Source organism: Oreochromis aureus, linkage group 1, assembly GCF_013358895.1.
Source record: "Oreochromis aureus strain Israel breed Guangdong linkage group 1, ZZ_aureus, whole genome shotgun sequence".
Taxonomy (NCBI): Eukaryota; Metazoa; Chordata; class Actinopteri; order Cichliformes; family Cichlidae; genus Oreochromis; species Oreochromis aureus.
Genome location: NC_052942.1, coordinates 41,151,978 through 41,173,083, shown reverse-complemented (window position 1 = coordinate 41,173,083; position 21,106 = coordinate 41,151,978). Strand labels below are relative to the sequence as shown.

Sequence of the window (21,106 nt, the reverse complement as noted above, 5' to 3'; positions counted from 1 at the left end):
CATGGTGAGGCCAATTTTGATGTCCATTGACGTCATTAAATATGTTTCCTTGGCCAATAAAGGGTCGGATATATTTTAATAACATTTGCAGAAACAGAGCCGAGAGGATCGATTCTGCGTCGTTTTGTGGTGTCGTCGGTTGCAGGTCAGATGATGGAGCAGTAAACTTGTTCTTTTTTGATTTTGATTATTTTTTTTTGTATTGACATTTTTTTGAACGCATAAAAATTAATCAAATAAAACTTTATTTTTTATTTAAATGTTTTCAGGGTTTTTTTAAAGAAAAAATGAACATATGTTTATGGAAATAAAATATATATTTTGAGTTTTTAATATGAATTTTTGTAACAAATAATAAAAAACATGTTTTATTTTACATTTCAGTTTGCAGCAAAAATAGTTTCCAAACTTGTTTATGGAAAATAAAATGGAAATAAAATGGCTTAGTTTGTCATTTATTAGAATTAAAACTTTTACATTTTATGCATCACGTTTTAAAATGTGTATAAAATTAAATGCAAATGAGTGTAAATGTTTTCAGTTCACATCTTTTTTTCTCCACTAAGTTTTAAGAGATAACGCACAACATACAAGACCAAACTTTAAATACACAAACATGATGTGGCACTTTCCACTCTATTCTGCATCATTATCGTCTGTATCACCTGAACCACAGGTCTGTGTCCGTTTTACTGTCGGACTGAAAGGCATCACACCACTGCGCTTATACACAAGCAAGGCGGTTAAGTCCAAGGAGCCGATTTACTCAGCATTCACACGGAGAAACTGAGACTTATTTTTCTTGAGATATCTGAGACTGCTCATCGGTTTTATAATCGCATGGTTTATTAAATGTAACATATTTAAGCTTCTTCACACTAAATGAAGGAGGTGATTTTATCCCAAGGTTATTGGGCAACAGCTCTTAGTGGTCCCGCCCATTTAAGATCATGCTGGAGTCTCTGTCTTAAAGAGATCTTCTGTTACTGAGGGGCAGCCAATCAGGAGAGAACTGACGTTAAAACGGAGTATTTCAAAGAGAGGATGAATTAAAGGGCTGCACTGAGGCGGGATCAGACAAGGAGGGATTTGAGTCAAGAGTGAAATATAGATGTGTAATGAGCAGAACAGGTCACCTTTAATATACAGACAGGTGATGAACACTGAGCTCAACAAGGAAACCCTGCTTCAGTAACAATAACAACATCAGTGGATTTAAGTCCTGCACAGGTAAACTGAGGTAAACTGTAGTTATCGTGAGTGTCCACCAGAGGGAGGTACAATCCCAGCTAAACCATCAGGAGCCGCTGAGCCTGTCCAGCACCTCCTCGGGCCCTCAAAGCTTCTGCAGACCCGACAAACTTTAGTGGACTCACTGAGAGTCTGTGAGCTAAAAGTCTGCGTTACCCAAAGCGGTGCCTGAGAGAGACTGCAGCCGTTCCAGGCGACATGAATACGATGAATGAAATATTTAAGAGTAAGAGAAGAGAAAGTGAGAGAGCTGCTAACATCAAAGTGTCTGCTAACATACACTGGAGCAAGTTGTTTACATGGGGCGGTGGCACGGCCCTGAGGGAGGTCTGGCCTGGTTCTGACGCCGCTCAGCTCGAGCAAACATCACTTCACACAGAGAGGAAACACCACCCCTCCACCCCCACCAGGAGCCCGGAGGCCTGCATCCACCACGCTGCTTCACCAGAAGCCCGACATGGATCCTGACGTGGATCCTGACCCCCCCCGATCCGGATCTAGAGCTGCTTCTTTTTTTCTTCAGCAGATCTCCACTTTAGAAACAGTGAAGAAACAGCAAAACTCCAGTCCACCCAAACTGGTTTCACAAACCTATAAATACAAAAACATCACCTGATTCTGAGCGGCTCACTGACTCTGGGACTCCAAGGGAACCTGATAGAGTTTGATTAAAACAGTGACAGAGAGCACTGAGCTATTTTCATGGATCTGTCTATCAGAGCAGTTTTTATTAAGCAGGTTTAAACTACAAGTCGATCTGAGGTCACCTGTGTGAAGACATGAAACCAGACGAGCAGATCCACAGCTCCTTCGTCACATAATGAGACTAACCAGCGGTCAGGCCTTTTTATCCTCGAGAGTCTGAAACAAACCCACTCCTCACTAAAAGACAATCCTGAAGGAGTGAGCGTGCCTTCCTGTGGGGTCAGGATTAGATGAATTCCTGGGTGGGAAAATTCAGACTCTCCTGGAAGTCGGAGGTGGTGTTGGTGCAGCAGCAGCTAATCGGTGACATCACACCGCAGTGAAGCGTTTTTGATTAACAGTCCAAACTGGCGGCTCAGATTTGAGGTGTTTGGCTGTAGCTGTTAGCCTCCTGCACTCTGAGAAAAAAAAAAAAAACACCTTTTAAAATAGTTTAAACCAGGGGTCCCCAACTCCAGGCCTCGAGGGCTGGTATCCTGCAGGTTTGAGATCTCACCCTGGGTCTACACACCTGAATCAAATGATTAGTTCATTACCAGGCCTCTGGAGAACTTCAAGACATGTTGAGGAGGTATGTTAACCATTTAAATCAGCTGTGTTGGATCAAGGACACATCTAAAAACTACAGGACACCGGCCCTCGAGGCCTGGAGTTGGATAATCCTGGTTTAAACAAACTTTAATAAAGCAGCGGTGTCAGCGAACCCTTGGTCTGATAAAGCTGAGCTACCGTCCTCATCGAGGCTCACAGAGCGCTTTCATCAGTCTCTGCAGGAGAACCTCTGGGACCGGACCGGCACGCTCTCTGCTCTGCTTTAATCTGCTGGTTCATGCGTGTGTTTCAAATCCAGAGTTCAAAGAACAGCACGAGTTTCTCCACCCAGCTGTAAAGAGTGAGGTTCAGGTGACTTTACCTGTGCCTGCAGGTGCATTCTGGGAGTCACCTCTGAAGATCAGAGTCACGTGTTTGTGTTCTGGACAGTCTGAGCTTCAAATTAAATCCAAAATCAGCACAACTCACATCAAACTGTCAGCAATGTGAGAGAAACAGAGGTCAGAGGTCAGAGATAGTGTCTGTCTCCTGAATCCAAACTGGAAGCTGGTTCCACAGAAGAGGGGCCTGAAAACTGAAGGCTCTGCCTCCCATTCTACTTTTAAATACTCTAGGAACAACAAGTAGGCCTGCAGTGTGAGAGCGAAGTGCTCTAATAGGGTGATATGGTACTACAAGGTCATTAAGATAAGATGGGGCCTGATTATTTAAGACCTTGTATGTGAGGAGCAGGATTTTGGATTCTGGATTTAACAGGAAGCCAATGAAGGGAAGCCAAAACAGGAGAAATCTGCTCTCTCTTTCTAGTCCCTGTCAGGACTCTTGCTGCAGCATTTTGGATTAACTGAAGACTTTTCAGGGAGTTTTTAGGACTTCCTGATAATAAAGAATTACAGTAGTCCAGCCTGGAAGTAATGAATGCATGAACTAGTTTTTCAACATAACTCCACTGAAAGGTTTATTGTGGATCACTGTGATTCCTGAAGGATGTACAAAGTTCAGAGTGAGCTTCATGGTCCGCATGTGAGAAACAGATGTCTTAACCAGAGTCTTCTGCTGTGTAACACTCACTGCTTTAACTTCTTTCAGCTCCACAGTGGATCATCTACCTCCACCTCCTCCTATCCCAGCATCCTCCTCTGTCACACCAGCCCTCTGCATGTCCTCCTTCGCTACATCTGTCCTCTGAGCTCTTCCTCTTCATCCCCCACCCTCCCTCCTCTGCACACACTCAGACCCCCTCAGCCTCTGAGCTGTCCCTCTGATGGACTCATTTCTGATCCTGTCTCACTGCCAATGAACATCTGAACATCTTTAGTTCGAGCTGCTGTCTTTTTGTCAGCATCACTACCACTGTGTTATCCCAACATATCATCTCCTGTTTGAATGCAGTGAACTCGTGTTTGAGTGCTAGAGATGCTCTTCGAGTTCCCGTTTCTTTTCTATCAGCGTGTGACGGCGTCACAGTGCCACCTAGTGGAGCACAGCCTGAGCTCGTCCATCTCACACTCATCACGTCAAAGAGCTTAAAAACCTTTATTGGAAAACATGTAGCAGCATTTCATTAAAAAACAAAAATCATGTAGAGAGATTTTTGGGATTAAAAAGGTCAAAGTTCAAAGTTCAGTACAATCAACATTTAGCTTCTGAAGCCCGGCTGGTTCACCTGTCCATCAAGGTAGCCAAGCTACCGGTCCCCAAGCAGAACATGGCCACACTGGGCCCATTAAAAAGGCGCACGCACATGCACACGCACACACACACACGCACACACACACACACACACACACAGTGTTCCCATCATGCTCAGCCCACTTTATAGCAGCACGTAGAGCCAAACACGACCCTAGAAATAGTTTGTGGGCAAATGAGGCCACTAATTTATTTACACACACACACACACACACACACACACACACACACACACACACACACACACACACACACACACACACACACACACACACACACACACACCCTAAAGGTCTCCTCAGTTTGGCCTCTGCATAGAAAATAAAGGCGTGGTTGGACTTGATGCGAGCGTTCAGCAGCACCGCTAATAAAAAGCATGAAAACAAAGTCTCCTCTGCTCGCGCTCAGACCGGAGCGTCGCCTCGCTGCCATCGGCAGCGCCCACAGAGGCTCTGAGAAGCTCCCTGAAAGCACAAAATACTGTTTCCCCTCCCTGGAATTAAAAATTTAATCTCAGCTGAAACTCAAATCCAACACGCCGAGCTTTCCCGTCCCGCCGGCGTCAGCAGCGCTCTGCTACTGGGGGGGCGGAGACTCCATGCTGGCTCTGATCTTAACCACGGTGGCCTCGCCTCGATCCGGCTCGTCTGTCTTCTCGCTGCTCAGGGGCGGAGTCAGGACGCCCGAGGGGACGGGGCAGCCGCCGTGACGCTGCAGCTCCACCTCCTGGTAGGAGTACGCCTTTTCCTGTAACACAACAGGAACACGCGTGTGAAAAATCACACGTTTGGACCTTTTTCACTTTCACTACATCCTTTACCGCTCAACCTTTAACCTGACCGCCATGAAGCGGCCGGTCCTCGCTCCAACCCATGTTGGAAAAACAGACTGAAAGTTTTCCTCGGTTCTCAGGAGGAAACGGAAACGATCCAGAATCAGCCGAGCTGAGCAGTTTTCTGGATCCTGTCTTTAAATGTTCAAACAAAAACTTAAATGTCGCTTTTTTCAACCATAAAAGTGCCTATCGGTCATCGCCGCGGCGACGGGGCTGGAAACAGGAAGTGTGAACAGAGGAGTTTTACTTGTTTTGCTTCGAGGGCGTTGCTGCATCAGTTTGACCTGACGCGAGTTTATTTAAGAGTTCTTCTGCTTTAAGCGGTTTCACGGAAACTTCCAGGTCTTAGAGCTCGTTTAACCAGAGGTGGCAGCGCGTTTCACCTCAATCCCTCGTCACGCCTGAAAGGAGCTGGGATGAGACCTTTATCGTTTTTCAGCTGTGATGAAGTTTTAATGTTCTGCTTCCAGAGGTCGTCACCCGCTCCCCTCAGGTCGTCACCCGCTCCCCTCAGGTCGTTTTCTACCCCAACTTCTCTTTTATCGTTTGTTTCTGTCTGAATTTCTGCTTCGGTTCTGATATTAACGCTTTGGGGTCAACGGACACGCCGGCGTGTCCTAATCACATGACCAATTTAAGACGACTCTCCGTTTTAACTTGTGTTAAAAGTGCGGACTTCAATCTATAGACAAGTCCTTACACTATGTCGACGGGCCACGTAAAACCAGAGTTATGATAAAAATTACACGTGATGTTTTTTCCTGAATGAAGCTGTGGTATTTACAGCAGGAAGAAAAGGTAAAAACTGTGTTTTCTAAGGACAGAACTAGCAAGCACTCTCCCCTTTCCTATTGGTGGAAAAATGTGCCACGTCGACCAATCAAACAATGATACGGCAACATGGCATTTGGTTGTTTAGGAAGAGGGTGGAGAGCGAGAGAGTTTTGAGATGTGAGAGATGTGTGACGTCGAGCGCGTTTGGAGTCTAAAGTCAGCGTGTCGTGTCGTGGACAGGGGTGGACCGATCCGATATACAGCATCGGTCCGATCCTGACCGAAATTACTGGATCGGATATCGGGGAGAAATTAAAAATAAGGTAATCCGATCCTTTAAATATCACAAAAGCTGCGACATGGCGCAACCCAGGTAGTGACCTCAGCACGTCGGAGCAGTGCGCGTCACGAGCGGCTGTTGTGTGCCGGACATGTCGGTGGTCTGGAGTTCACACTGAAAGCATCTGGAGCCGCGCTACGTGCTGCCAAACCAGGTGTTGTGCCAAGGTAGGCATCCCCGACAGACCCCGCTCCCCCTGCGCCGCGAGCACCCGCCGGGCACGGAGTGGGGATCTCGTTTACTCCGCCTCCATTACAGACAATTAGACGTGGAAGTAGTGATGTTTTAGTTTTGTGAAAAAGTGAAAAATGAGTGTTGTTACATTAGCATTCAGTTTGAGGGTTACAACAGAAAATTATATATTTATTGTTCTCACGTCAGACGGGGTTATTTTAACAAACGACTGATAATTATTTTTATCCTGTAAGTTTGCTGCATAAAGAGCTAAAAGCTCCAAAGCTTCAGGAGGAGTTCGTCGTTATAAGTGTTTGTGAACTAAAAATCAAGAACGTGGGATATTGTGTGTCCGTGATTTGGAGAGCCCAGCGTCTGCTGGCACGGCGCGTGGCTAAAACATTTCATGGTTCAAAAAAAAAAAAAAATACGAAAAACACTTTTTTCATATTTTTGTTAACTTTTGTATAGAAATGACACAAAATTCAGCCTCAGGTTAAAGCGACAGAAACGGCTGACATCCATCCTGATCACAGCTGAGCGTCATGAAGCGCGTTTACATTTATTTGCACTGTTTTCCACTCTGGATGTCTGTTTATGTTCAGCTTTAACAATAAAAGGCTCCATTTTTTAAGCTGTTGAATATTTCCAGAACTGAAGAGTTTTTGAAATCTGCATAAAATTGCATCTAAAATGACTTTTTGAATATAACTTTAAATACTCAGATTTAAAGTTTTGCTAAAAGTTTAAACAAATGTCTGAACTGCCAAATATTTTGGCTGCAGTGTATTTTTTGCAAACAAGTATAACAGAACACATTTAGCGTTTTGTTTTTTAAAATTTTAGTATGAACTTATACAAAATGCAGCAAGAAAACAGTTTCATTGATTATAAAATAGACTATATCGGATTCATATCGGTATCGGCAGATATCCAAATGTACGATATCAGTATCAGACAGGAGACAGTGGTATGGTGCCATCTCCAGTAGAGGATAGTTTTGTTGTGTGTCACAATAATGAGGCGACTGCTGAACGTCACAGCTGCTGCCAAAGAGCCGCCAAAGGCAGATTGCAGTGTAAACGCTGTCCTGACACACCTGCTGCTGTCAGCCTGCAGGTATCAGGCTGCGATGTGCTCCTCGGTCTTATAGTGGACACAAACTATTTTTTGGAGAAGTACAAATAATTTGTGTGACTCTTATTTTAAGTAGAACAGCTGATTGTTCTGTAAATAGTTTGAAATGGTTATAAAAAACACCTTGGCTGCAGTTTTAGGTGAACAGCTACAAATAACTTTGTTTGCAAAACTTGTGCATAGTTTTTTAAAATGTACCATTTCTATTTGCATTTAAAGTTATGAAAATGATTCTTTAAACATGTTTGTGTTTGTTACAGTAAAAAATAAAATTTTTCTACTCTGATTTTATGTTTGTCTGATTTCAGATCAGCTGTGTTAATACGGTGTGTCAAAATGAAAAAATAACAGTAAATTCAGACACGAGGTTGTGCTGAAAGAACGAAACCAAACAAAGCGAGAAACCGTTTTAAAGGTGAAATAGTCAAAAACAGCCGATTGTTTCTGGACCCCGGAGGGTCAAACTTATGTTGGACCTACCAGCCAGGTCATGTAGGGGGCGTGTGTCTGGATGTTGTGCATGTCATCCGCGGAGATTCCCGGGAATGTTTTCATCGGCGAACTGCCGACCTCTCGCAGCGCCATCGCAAACGGCACCATCCACCTCACGCACTCCTCCACCTCCACCCTCTTCAGAGCTGCACGGACAGAAGGAGGAGGAGATGAGTCGGGGTGGAGTCACACCAGCAGGGACAAACAGGAAAGGTGGAAAATGATTTTTACCTGACACGTTCTCCACCAGCTCCAGGGACGAGAAGTGAAACAGTGCCGAAGCGGCGAGAACGCCGTTGGAAAACTCGAGGCAGCGCACGTCCAGCATGCACAGGTCCAACAACTGAAAGCAGACGCACCATCAGAGACACTCGGCAGGAGACAGACTGTCAGACAGCAGCGCGGGAACGAGTCCCACCTCAGTGAGAGACGCTCATCTCCGAGCACATCGGCACAAACGTCAGAATTCATTTATGGTAACAGACGGCGTACCTCTGCGATGTGCGTGAAGGTGGCCTGCGGGTATCTGGGGAGGAGGAGCTCGTCCGTGTCTTTCAGGTAAGCCACCTGCATGTAAACATTGAGCCAGGACACGGGAGTCTGCGGGCTCAGGCTCCACTTCAGCTCCTGCGTTAGAGAGAAGACGAGTCCACGTTAGAGACACGCAACACTCCCACACTCGCATCTGACGCAGGTTTAAGGGCTGCAATGACAGAATGACATCACTTCCTGTAACGAAATGACTCTAAACCTGACCTTTGACCAACCACCGGTCTGAAGGTGACCGTTTGAACTAGCACTCGCTTTACTGTCAGCAACCGGCAGCGCTACACACAACGGTAGACTGGTGCATAACGAGCCAGCGAATAAAGCAGAAAACAGAGATTTGATGGTAAACTGGTCTCAGAGAGAGAGGGGGGGAGAGCGCGAGAGAGCAAGAGAGAGAGAGGTGCAGGAAGTGAGGTTTTATCGTGATGAAGTAAAGCAGCCAAAGTCAGAGGGAATCAATGTCGATGTTTATCAAACGTGAAGCATAGTTTGATCTTCTTTTGCTGCTGGTTCAGTCGATTTTGGTCAGAGTGACGAAACTGCAGCTTCAGAATCTGTGAGATGTCGACTTTCAGCCCCGACGGCGTGCCCGTGTCGTCGGGTGAACGATCCACGCTCTGTGTTTACGTCTTTAGCGGTTTGCTGGTTGTTGAAATAGTTCTGTGAGCTTTAACCTGAGGTTCTGTCGTTTCTGGCAAAATAAATTTATATTTAAACTCCATTTAGGATTTAATGAATCAAGATCACTTTATTCAAGATAAAATCAATTTTTTTTTTTTTTTTTTTAAAAACACATGACTATTAATGAGCATCATTAAACCGCTCAGATGGCCCCGCCCCTCCCTGAGCCTGGTTCTTCCTGTTAAAAGGGAGTTTCTCCTTCCTGCTGTCACCAAGTGCTCGCTCATAGAGGATCGTCTGATTGTTGGGGTTTCTCTGTAGTTCTTTACCCAACAGCATAAAGCACCTTTGACGCTGCATAAATAAAGCTAAATTAAACTGACCAAAGAAGGTCACCTGGTCTTCAGCTGAGAAACCAAAGGAAACCTGATGATGTCACAGAGGCCGTTTCTCACAGGTGAGGACACAGGTGTGACATTCTGACTACAGCCTGCGTGTGTTCAGAGGTCGGTTAAGGCCGAGGCAGGTCGTGCGTTTTACCTTCATGATGATGATCTCCATGCTGAGAATCTCGTCTTCTGTGCAGGCCTCGTCTGTCACGTAGGCAAACTGGTGGACTTTAGGAGGATACATCTCCTTGGAGAGAAACATTTAAAGATAAGAAATGCAGCAGACACACCGCATAGATGCACCCGCACAGTACAGAAGAGCTTCGCCCTCCCTACCTCGACTTTGGCGGCGATGAACAGGCAGGTGATGCCGATGAGCTGCAGCGTGGATTTGAGGACGTTTCTCTGGGTGGCCATGAAGCGATCAAAGTAGTCCTGAGCGAGGTGGTACGTCTCCCTGTGCAGCTTATAGACCTCGCTCACCTGAGAGAAACACACAGACACAGACACACACGTTGAGTACATTAAAGTGACTGACTGCATCTTTACGCTTTATCCACAGATGAATGATTTCCAGGATGTGCCGAGCTGGGTCTGCCGTAGATCGTCCACAGTAAAACCTGCAGCCTGAAGCTAAAGGTTAGCGTAAAGCTCACGTACAGACACACCTGAGATCAGGTCGTGCTGGAGGTTCACAGACTCAGTACTGACCTCCATGAGCCAGTCCAGGAGGATGGCCCTCATCTTGGGCTGCAGGTGTGGATGTTTGTCCATCATGTGGACGTCTCTGGTGTAGGTCTTGTCTTTCTCCAGCATGTTGTTCCACACGGCATCCTTACTGGCCCAGCTGACAGACACAGAGTCAAACAGATCACTGACACGGCACAGGTACAGGTGACAGATTAAAGGAAAACACCCCCACCCCCGATCCTCCAAATCTACGATATAACGCCGAGGGCTGAGCAGCCATCGGCGCCACTCACCAGAGCGCGGGCAGTGGCGCGTGGTGCACGGGCGTCACACACGTGCTGTGGAAGCTGTAATGAGGAAAGCTGGCATTGACCAGGGGGACGGGCGGGTGCTCCTCCTGATCAGGCGTGGGGATCCACCTCTGCGGACTCGCGCGATCAGCTGCAGGACTCCAGCCCGGCTGGAAGACAGGAAGAGCTCGGTTAGAGTCGAGGAAGAGTGGATGAGGAGGAACACACGCCTCCGAGATCTAAACGTGAATGTGGGCGTGGTGTCGCTGCAGGTAATTAGACCCACCTCACACTCGCGCTGCTTCTTCTTCGTCATCTCTGCTACCTCCTCATCCAGATCCGGTAAAACCTGAGGAACAAACAGAAAAGGTGATTTAAGGAACCCTGGAGTTATTGTTTTCATGCTTTTGTTATTTCGAGGCATCCCTCCTGTGGACCGTGCTTGGTTTCAGGTGATCAACCTTCAAACCTTCTTCCTGACAAAGCTAACAAGTTAGGGCTGAATCAGCTGACCTCTAACCATCCACCTGTCAGCGGCGCCATGGGCTGCAGTTACAAAAGCCTGAGCTTAAAGACGCGCTGTGCCTGAACGAGAGTTTCATTCATCAAAACAATTCCCATGATGCACTGAGCTCATCTTGGGTGCACATGTCACAAACCTCTGTGTGCTGTTCACCATCTCCTCTCAGATGACTGCACACTACTTCTGTGTCAGGTCACTTCCTGTCAAAACTGAGTTCTTCCTCCTCACTGTTGCTCTCTAATATGATGTCTAACATTGTTGGAACCCTGCGTGACCCTCTTTGTGACAAAACACATTAATAACCCACCCCAGCAGTGTGTGTGTGTGTGTGTGTTTGTGGCCCTGCTGGAGCCTCAGCCAGCCTTTCAGGACACTCACAATAGCAACATCTGCCTTCCTCTTCCTCAGTCGGACTGTGGTGTGTTTGGGGGCCTCGGCAGGAGCACTCTTCGCTTCTGTGTCTTCCCTGAAACAAGCAGAGCAAACAGCAGCTGTTAGCGATGCCATGTCCATGTCAGCCGAACAAACCCGGGTTAGCACGGGTAAACTCTCACACGGTCCAGAAACAACAGGCTAGTTAGCCAGTGAGGCTAAAGCTCCTGGCGGCTCTTCCTGCGTGGGCCAAACTCACCGTGTTCCTCTCATTATAGTCGGGGCCGTGGAAGCGTCCGTGGGAGCAAACCTGGGGACGACAAACGACTTGAAATTTAGACTTAAACAGTCGTAAAAGTGCGACTTACAGCGGCCCCAACCCCCACTCCGAGCCGCCTTCCTCCCGACAAAGCCCGGCTCAGTCTGGCGCGGAGAGCGGGGCAGCAAGCCGCTTTAAAGTGCCCCCAAAGCCCCCCCACCGGACCTCAGAGACCCGGGAAACTGCCCCGACATCCACGCCACACCGAGCAGGGTCGGTCTGAGGCGGCCACGGGGCTCGGTTAACCGAAAACAGCGATATTTTACCGAGTCCGGCTGCACATCATGGCCGCCTGATGCGGACACGGAGCGGGCCAACAAAGAGCCGAACCACTGGGGGCTGTCCACGTCCACACCGGAGACCGTGGGGGTTTAACGTGGGAGCCCGGGTCACATCACGCTGCACGCAATCAAGCCCCAATTCCACTCACGCAAACTTTTATCCAGCTCCAGAAACTCACCTCAAGTTCCTCCCTTGAAGTTCACCCTGCTCCGCTGAGAGCTCCAAAAGAAGGTTTAACCCCGCAGCGGGTTCCCCTCAGGTCCCCTCGGGTTCTCCAAGTGTGTCCGCCTCTCCTCGGCTTCTCTCCTGCTCGCGGTGCCCGGGATTCTGAGCTTAGGCCGGGCTAACTGCTCCGAGCTGGCGCCTCGCAAAGCGCAGATGAGCTCCACGTCAGGAGGCGTAGATTCCAGTTGGCGCTAAATCTCCACCCTCTGCGCCGCTTTACAGCCGCACTGAGCTGCGTCACCTCAGCCGCTCACCTGTGCAGGGCACGCGGCAGGTATGCTGGCTGAAGTCTGCGCGGTTGGTCGCGAGCGTGAAGGAAATGAAGGTGAGTTTTTAGTTTTGCCGGTAAAAATGGGGGCGTGAGTGCCGCGCTGACAGCTGCGAGGGGCGGATCTTCGCAGACCGGAAGCGCTCCGGCACCGCGTGGCTGTGTGTCAGATGTAAACAAAGGCAAAAGCGGCGCAGAAAAACGCGGAAAACAACGCAAAGCGGGCAGAATGACGTAGCAGGTGAGCGAGCGGGTGCGTGCACGTTGCCTTCAGTGTCTGTCACCGGGACCAGGCTGTGATTCAGCGGGAAAATGAAGCGTATCGCCTCGCACATGTCCACTGCGGGCCGCCGTACTCGCCCCGCCTCCGACCGCAGCGGAGTGACCCGCTCAGCCGCCTCCGGCCTCCTCCCCGGGCTCCTAAACTCACCGTTAAATCTGATAAAGTGGCGGAAGGAGGCGAACCAACCTTTGACGTCAGCAAATCTGTGATTGTTGGTCACGCGATCACACCACAGCGTCCTCACACGGGTTGCTGCTGCAGGCTGAATATGATCATTCATTAGGTCATCCTTGGTTTTAATAACCAGCTTGTACAGGAAATGTAATGACGTCACATCAGTACCATACTTCCTGCTGCTGCTGAGACATGACCCGTAACAGCAGCACATGTCAGGACAGTGGAGACTTCCACGATGATCCGTGTGAGCTGGGGGAAGCACCGAGGCTTCCTCGTGATTTAAAGACAGCTCTGATCACAGGAGGAGAAATGGAGCAGGAGGAATCCTGAAGGAGGAGCGTGAGCAGTGCTGTGGAGGTGAGGAGTAACAAGCAAGATCACCAGTATGAGGTTGAAGGCTGTCAGTGTGTACGCCCCACAGGGTGGAGGTCAGGTAGGGGGTTGGAGGAAGGTACAGAAGGTGTGATCTGAGCGAGATATGAGACTGTGAGGTGGCATGAGGGAGGATGTAGCTGGGCAGCATCGGATGGTCGACTGCAGGGTGACTTTGGACATCAAGAAGAGGAAGTGTGAAGGAAGGAAGGATGCTGCACAGAGTGGGAAAGTAAAGTTGAGGGAAACTGCAGGGAAAGTGTTTGGAGTATCCTCTGGACAAAGGAAGGAGGACAAGAAGGCTTGGTGTGGACCCAAAGCAATGAACAGTGCACTAGAGAAGTGAAAAAGAGTGTGCAGGCAGGGTGGAGCGGGTGGAGACGAATGTCAGGGGTGATTCATGACAGAAGGGTAGCAGCACGAGAGACAGGGAAGGTTCAAAGACAGCAGTGAGCTCTGCTGGGACGGTTTGGAGACGGCGGAGGCCGAGCTGAAGATGTTAAGACGTTCACTGGGAGTGAGAAGGAGGCGTCCATCAGAGGAGCAGCTGAGAGTCAGAGAGGATGAGATGGTCTGAGCATGTGAGGAGGGAGGGTGATGGAGCTGCCAGGTGCAGAACGACTGCTTTGAGTTTCCTGCAGTCAGCACGGAGCTTCGAGGTTTGCTGCTATATGAAGAACAGGACTTTGAATAAGTGGGTGAGAGTGGAGGAAGGTGAATCTGAGAGGAAACCCAGACCCAGGTGAGTGCAGACAAACATTAATGGAAAACTAATGGTTAAACTTCGGCTTCCTCAGAGAGTGTAAAAGTTAAATAGATGAAACACGTCCTTGTGCTGAGGTCGGTCTGCTGGCCCTGACTTACAGCCAGGAAACTTCTTTTATTCAGAAACAAACTTGTTCCAGAGATGAAAGTGTGTTCTTATCTTCGGTGAAGCTGAAATACTCTTTTTGTTTGGTGAACAGAACTAAGTCGACCTTTGGTCAGTCACATGACCCCCTCCTGAGAACGACACAAAAAGGTTTCATTCTGCTGCGTCTGCACAGAAAGGGAAGGATGAAGTTTTTGGAGCTGTTTGGGCGTCTAAAATCCATCGTTATTGGAATGATTCACGTGAAAGCGTTGCCAGGTAACAGAGTCCACCTGTCGGCGTCCTCCAGGTTCAGGTGAAGTGTTTGGTCGTGGCAGGGGGAGGTCAGTAAGAGCACAGAAGTTTGCAAAATGTGATCACACGGGTGCAGATTTCAGGGTGACCTGGGGTTCAGCTTCGTGTGGGCCTGCACGTCATCACGTTAAGACAACATCGCACGTTCTGATTGGCTCAGATTGAGCTGATATGTGAGCCACATTTTCCTGCGTACGCTGCACTCAGACATTAACTTGATTAAGTCAGACGTGTAACATTTCAGCCTCACACACCGGTGTGTGGTCGCAGTGTGACGGGGCAATTAAACTTTATTTAACCAGGAGTCGAGATCAGGCTTTTGCAGGCTGAGACACACAGCAGTACCATCAACCTTAACTTCTAACTGAGGTCTGTAAGATACACGTAGGAATATTTTGGGATTGCGCAACAAAATACACAATAAGGGTACATCAATGTCAACCTGCATTGATTAGAAGCACCTGATAGTTTCTCACACACTGCTTCTGCATTTTGGTTTAGTGTTAAATAAATAATAGCAAAATGACCGGTTGTTGTTCGTCCAGGTGAACTGTTACCAACCGTGACTTTGAGTAGGACAGAGAAAAACATCACGCAGGGGTTGCATGATGTGCACATCGGTTTGTGCTTAACGTTGTTTGAGACCTTATATAACAGGCTCCTCCTCTTCCTCAGGTAGCCCACTGGGCTCTTTGAAAATGTCTGAAATCAGCGAGGCGGCGTGCCGGGAGGCTGCGATCTACAGAGACGCAGGGGTTGTACGTTTGGCGTTGTTTGCTCAAGCTCTGCAGCTGCACAGGCAAGCTCAATCCGTCTTTCAGGATGGACTGATCGTTGAAAACATGCACGATGTGCCGTACTCTCTGAGCGTGGGCCCCGAGGTGAGCGCCTGCATGACCGCCGTCTGCTGCAGCGTTAGGGCCGCCTGTCCGTCCCTGCCGATAGGAGCGCAGATCCTGACTGCAGCCAATCAGCAGGCTCTGGCTGTGGCTCTGGCCTCAGGTTCAGTTGTTCGTTCAGTTCATGTTGATGTGTTTGGAAAGATGCAGGACGTGTGATCAGCACGGTGACGGCGCTGTGTGCTTCCAGGCCTGGACTTCATCAGGGCTGAGGGCTTCGTCTTTGCTCACGTGGCAGACGAAGGCCTCCTGAACGCCGGCGCTGGGGACTTACTGCGGTACCGCAAACAGATCGGAGCTGAGCACGTGCAGATCTTCACCGACATCAAGAAGAAGCACAGGTGAGGTCACCTGCTGTGCAGTTATAGTAAAGAATGAAGTACTCAGTGATGCAAGAAGATGTGAAAACACTTCCTGAGTACAGCTGCAGAGGTTCATACAGAGCTACAGTATGAACCCACGTTCACACTGACAGGGTCAAAGTTCACAGTGTCAGCAGAGGTTTTGTATGTTAGTGATCGGCTTCATTTATTAAACATCAGAGTTTGTCTTTATCAGACTGTCTGAGGCGAATTTTTCACTTTCAGATCAAAGGTCAAAGGTTTCAGAGGAAAATCCTTCACTTCCATCCTCAAAGTCCGCCTGAGAGTAAATGTTTAACTCTTTTCTTTTGATGAGAAAATATGAGTTTAAAGCAACAAGCAGAACGTTCTAGAAGCCACGCAGCCGGGTTTGAGTCCTGCAGGAGAAGCAGCTCAGGACAGGGTTATCGGACCGGAGGACACTGGAGTGTTCAGTGGGTCAGCACAGAGCTGACGACCCACCTGGAAACGTTTTTAGGATTTTCTTCTGCTGTGAATTTACATTATTAATTTGCCTCCTTTGAATTGTTCATGTATTATAAATAGACAAACTCTGTAGGCAGCACGGTGGCACGGTGGTTAGCACTGTTGCCGCACAGCAAGAAGGTCCTGAGTTCAATTCCACCATCAGGCCGGGGTCTTTCTGGGTGGAGTTTGCATGTTCTCCCCGTGTTTGTGTGGGTTCCCTCCGGGTACTCCGGCTTCCTCCCACCGTCCAAAGACATGCAGCTTGTGGGGATGGGTTAATTGGATAATCGAAATTGTCACTAGGTGTGAATGGTTGTCTGTCCCTGTGTGTTGGCCCTGCGACAGACTGGCGACCTGTCCAGGGTGTACCCCGCCTCTCGCCCTATGACAGCTGGGATAGGCTCCAGCGCCCCCCGCGACCCTGAAAAGCAGAAGCGAATGGATGGATGGATAAATAGACAAACTCTAAGAATGCGGATTGTGTGTCCCAGTGATTCCGGGGGGTCCCCCAAGCCATATTGGCTCTAAATGAGGGACCAAACGAAGACTGATTAAGATGATCGTTATGAGGAGCAATAAACCAAGGGACCAGCGTACCTGCCCAGGTTAGTGTACGCAGGTCTGGGGAGGATGCGTAAGGCACAGACCGTGGTGGGAGGTGGGAGGGGTTCAATGCTCTGATTCTGCATCTGTCTTTTAAAGAAGGGGAGTGATGTTAGTGATGTTTCTGGCAGATCTCCCCACTCTTTGTCGGCCTCAGATCAGTTACATAGCTGACAATCATACAAGCAGTCAGGGCGCTCTCCACCACGCGGTCACTGAAGGAAGTCGGCACAGCACACCGAGGCCAGCCTGCATCAGCCTCCTCATAACGCTGGTGTACCTGTGGGCCATGTGCAGACTCAGGTGTTTGACTGTGGTCAGCTGCTCCACAGCTTCTCCTCTAATAAGGAGGGAAGGAGACATGTGAGGTGTCCTCCTCCACCTTGTCCTCCACCTCCGTCCTGCGCACAGACTCATGGTTGTTGGAGATCAGACCAACAACAACCGTGTTGTCTGCAAACTTCAGGATACAATTGCCCAAAATCTTTGCAGAGAGTCAGTACACCCCCCTGCAGAGAGCCGGTGTTAAGTGTGATGGTGGAGGATAGGACGCCGTGTATGTTCACAGACAGTGGCCCGTTTGTCAGAGGTCCAGCACCCAGTTGCACATGGATGGAAGGATTTTACTAAATGCAGAACTAAAGTCCAGAAAGAGCAGCCTCACATGGCTGAGGACACGGTGACATCATCCACAGACCGGTTCTTCCTGTACACGTAATCCTGTGGATCCACACTGATGTCACCTGACTCCTCAAAACCAGCCGTTCCAGGTACTTTGAATCAGGATGAGAGGCCAATAGTCATTCATGCCTTTCATAGCTGAGCTTTTAGGCACTGGGACATTAATGGGCCCAGCCTGGGCAAGAGAGGTGTTGAAATGTGTGTCAGCTCCTTGCCGAGCTCTTAGAAGCCGTCCTGGATGTTGCCTGGACCTGCGGCTATCGTGTTGATGGTCCCCTGTGGTGTCCTTCTGGTGACAACTGCAGTCACACTGAAGGGCAGCTCACCTGCTGCTGTGGGAGGAGCATCCACCCCACTGAGCAGCAACTCATGAAACTTTCACACACCTCACACAAGGTTTGATTTTTATTACAGTGCAAACCATTTATCATCTCCAGTGTGTAACATCCACACATGTCTCTGTGTCTGTGTGTGTGTGTTTGTGTTTCCAGCTCGCACGCCCTGACATCAGATGTGAGCGTCGCAGAGACGGCACGTGCTGCTGAGTTCTTCCTCTCAGATGGCATCATCATCACAGGAGCAGCCACAGGACTGCAGGCCGACCCCGAGGAGCTCCGAGGTCCCGCCCCTGCCACACACACACACACACACACGCTGTCCAGATGTTAGCCTGACACTCGTCACTGTGATAAAGACAGACTGTGACTCACTGCATTTTATTACCTTATCATCTAAAATCAGAATCCTACACTGCAAAAACTCTAAAACTTGTACCAATCTTGTAATGTTGAACCAAGTATATTTGTCTGATTTCTAGTCAAAATAATCTCATCACACTTAAAATAAGACACAGTCAGCTACAAAGTAACATTTCAGTAAGATACAGGAACTTGTTTTTAGACACTTTCCCTTGTTTCATTGGCAGATTTTTTCAGTTAATACAAGATATTTTTGCTTGGAATAAGTGGGAAAAAATCTCCCAATGAAACAAGGGAAAGTGTCTAAAAACAAGTTCCTATATCTTACTGAAATGTTACTTTGTAGCTGACTGTGTCTTATTTTAAGTGTGATGAGATTATTTTGACTAGAAATCAGACAAATATACTTGGTAAGATTTTAAGTTTTTGCAGTGTAGAATATGAAGCAGCTTCTCGTCACTGCTGAGATTAACGATCTGATTATTTTAACATTAAAATTTAAATCTAAAGTTAAAATCTCAGGTCATGTAACTCCTGATAGAGCTGCAGAGAGGATTCACCTGCATGCAGCACAGAAACAGCTGATTGGCCCTGCAGGGTTGAGGTGTGACTTCATCAGCTGTGTTGTGTGGGTGGAAGCACGCTTCACTTTATTCTCAGAACAGTATTTCACAACATATCAGACATTTTTTTAAGCTAATATTTGTGGCTCTAGATTGACTCCATACAGAAGAGGAAAGTCCCGCCCCCTCACCCCAGGTCCTCCTGCTTTTACCCCGTTTGTCCAGAAGAGGTCCCCCTCACCTCTATCAGCAGCAGGACTGGATACATTTTCTCCTCACTGCTTATCAGAGAAGTGTTTGTTCAGCAGCTCAAATCTGAATCTTTCTCTGGCTTTATTAAATAGTTACAGTGAAGACTGACAGGAAACCGGAGGGAGAGAGGGCCGCGGGTCGGACTCGAATCCGGGCGGCCGCTCTGGCCACTGAGCTAAACCGGCGCCCAAAGAGTCTGAATTTTAAATGTCACACTCACAGCAGGGGGTCATGCCCACCTGAGCTGTGTGTGGGAGATAAATCCACTCTGTGTCTTTAAGTGATCAGAGTAGAAAAGAACCGGTCCATTTCCTATTGAAAGCTTAGAAATGAAAGTCATGGCTCCGCCTACAGTCACTGAGATAAACACAGAGCTATACCTGCCCTCAGGTGTTACTGATACCTGCTGAGTGCCATGTTTTTGTGCTTCCTCTTTCTCACGGTGAGCTCATCTGTAGTTCCCTTTCCTGTTTAAAACTTTTAACCAATCAGCATTCAAGCTACACGCAGTGTTCAGTCTTCATGTAGCTTCATGCACAGGACCATAAATCCTGCAGTATTCAGTCAGTAAGGTTTGCATCAGCTCAGGTTACTGAGTCTGAGCTCTGCACCGCGTCCTCGCAGCAGCGCTGGGGTCCAGGATATTTATAGCAGCCGGACACTCAACCCTGTAAACAGTCTGAGTGCCGTACATGCCACTGCTGCACACACACACACACACACACACACACACGGGCTGGTCATGTTCAGACACATTCAGCAGGTCACATGTGTGAGTGGAGGTTCACTGAGTGCAGCTCTGCAGGTGATGAAGGCGTCTGAAGCGTATTTTATATTCTGTCTGTCACATTCTAATCTTTGCCCAGCCCATTGTTCCTTCAGTGGGCTGGTTTCAGTCATTATGCAAATGTACTGTTTATAAGATTGGGGAAACCTGCAGTCAGCCGAGACTGAAGAAGTCACTTGGATGAGTGACGAAACGTTTCTCCCACAAAACGCTACGTCCAGATGAACAGAATCAAGTTTTGGAGAGTCACATTCTAATGTATGTCAGTGTTATATCTACCACACACAGGACTGCCGGCACAGACAGGAGACTCTGACAGGTCAGAGAGGGCACACCTCAGGTGAGCAAAGTCATTATGAAGCCAGAGAATATGCATGCAGTGAGCCTGTTTGCACACACACTGTCCTGCACCGACCCAAAGGTCCTGCACAGCATGCAATCAGATACCTTTGAGCTCCAAGGTGTTAGCGCTCAGTGATGATGTTTATATAGCAGAGGCTGCTGCAGTCGAGATAAACAAACCACACGTGCTAGCAATGGCTGCGTTTTAGTTAGCAGTGATTTAACCCAAGGTTCAAACAGCTGACAGTAAACGAGGCAAACGTATCAGAGACAGGGCGCAAAGACCAGGTCCAAAATCCAGAACAGAGTCCCAACATGAAGCCAGGAAAACACTCGGACTGTGTCAGGGAATAGAAGGATCATCAGAGTGGGAACAGGTGTGACCAGGTGAGACTTATCAGGGTGGGTCAGATATCAACAGAGGCAGGAAGTAGCACCAATAATTCAAACAGCAATCCCAAACCACAGCAGCCCTCTGTGCGATGAGTCCAGCCTGCAGTGCGTTTAGTAGCGATCTACTAGATTCCTTTGTAATATTCAGAGTTTTAAATGAAATGTAAATGATTTCATTCAAATTCTAAACCTCGTTCCTCACAGTCTCAGGTGGACTTCAGGGTTTTTAAGTCTGGACGGTTGAGATGCGTTCGTGTGCTGCTGGATGGTGGGAAAAAAAGCTTTCGACTCTCCGTTAACTGACGTGTTCTTAAATAGAAATTCATTCAAGTGTTTTTTTTCTCTGTTTTTCCAGACGTTTCCCGGTCTGTGGGAATCCCCGTGCTGATTGGCTCAGGAGTGACCTATGACAATGTTGAACGCTACCTGGATGCAAATGCGATGATCGTGGGCTCCCACTTTAAGCTGGGCGGGCACTGGGCCAACGAGGTGGACCTGCAGCGGGTGAAGAGGTTCATGGGAAAAATCCGGAAGCTCCGCCAGTGAACGAGCCGCCACGATAAAGACACGCAGATCGCAGC

At 48.3% G+C, this 21,106-nt stretch overlaps 2 protein-coding genes across 6 annotated transcripts; one reads left to right on the top strand and one right to left on the bottom strand.

Annotated features, from left to right (window-relative positions):
* Positions 1 to 4,028: 4,028 nt before the first annotated feature.
* ccne1 (cyclin E1) lies at positions 4,029 to 13,019 on the bottom strand. Of its 2 annotated transcripts, none has more exons than XM_039614203.1 (12): positions 12,950 to 13,019; positions 11,646 to 11,696; positions 11,393 to 11,480; positions 10,778 to 10,840; positions 10,495 to 10,661; positions 10,223 to 10,358; positions 9,848 to 9,994; positions 9,663 to 9,758; positions 8,445 to 8,579; positions 8,184 to 8,295; positions 7,941 to 8,098; positions 4,029 to 4,947 (listed from the first exon to the last, which is right to left on the bottom strand). In XM_039614203.1, exons 2-12 carry the CDS (start codon positions 11,657 to 11,659, stop codon positions 4,777 to 4,779), a joined length of 1,287 nt encoding a protein of 428 aa, XP_039470137.1. In that variant the 5' UTR covers positions 11,660 to 11,696; positions 12,950 to 13,019; the 3' UTR covers positions 4,029 to 4,776. The 2 variants fall into 2 exon arrangements, with proteins under 2 accessions (XP_039470137.1, XP_031608936.1); XM_031753076.2 differs by lacking the exon at positions 12,950 to 13,019 and adding an exon at positions 12,166 to 12,508.
* On the top strand, positions 12,460 to 21,104 carry zgc:162297 (uncharacterized protein LOC555865 homolog). Of its 4 annotated transcripts, XM_039614215.1 has the most exons (8): positions 13,307 to 14,054; positions 14,278 to 14,441; positions 15,153 to 15,235; positions 15,299 to 15,479; positions 15,567 to 15,717; positions 17,982 to 18,109; positions 20,079 to 20,130; positions 20,881 to 21,068. In XM_039614215.1, the coding sequence occupies exons 1-8, from the start codon at positions 13,876 to 13,878 to the stop codon at positions 20,933 to 20,935; spliced, it is 993 nt and encodes a 330-aa protein (XP_039470149.1). In that variant the 5' UTR covers positions 13,307 to 13,875; the 3' UTR covers positions 20,936 to 21,068. The 4 variants fall into 4 exon arrangements, with proteins under 4 accessions (XP_039470152.1, XP_031608938.1, XP_039470149.1 ...); XM_031753078.2 differs by lacking the exons at positions 13,307 to 14,054; positions 20,079 to 20,130 and adding an exon at positions 13,059 to 13,297 and having other exon boundaries at positions 20,881 to 21,104; XM_039614209.1 differs by lacking the exon at positions 20,079 to 20,130 and having other exon boundaries at positions 20,881 to 21,104.
* The last annotated feature ends 2 nt before the right edge of the window (positions 21,105 to 21,106 follow it).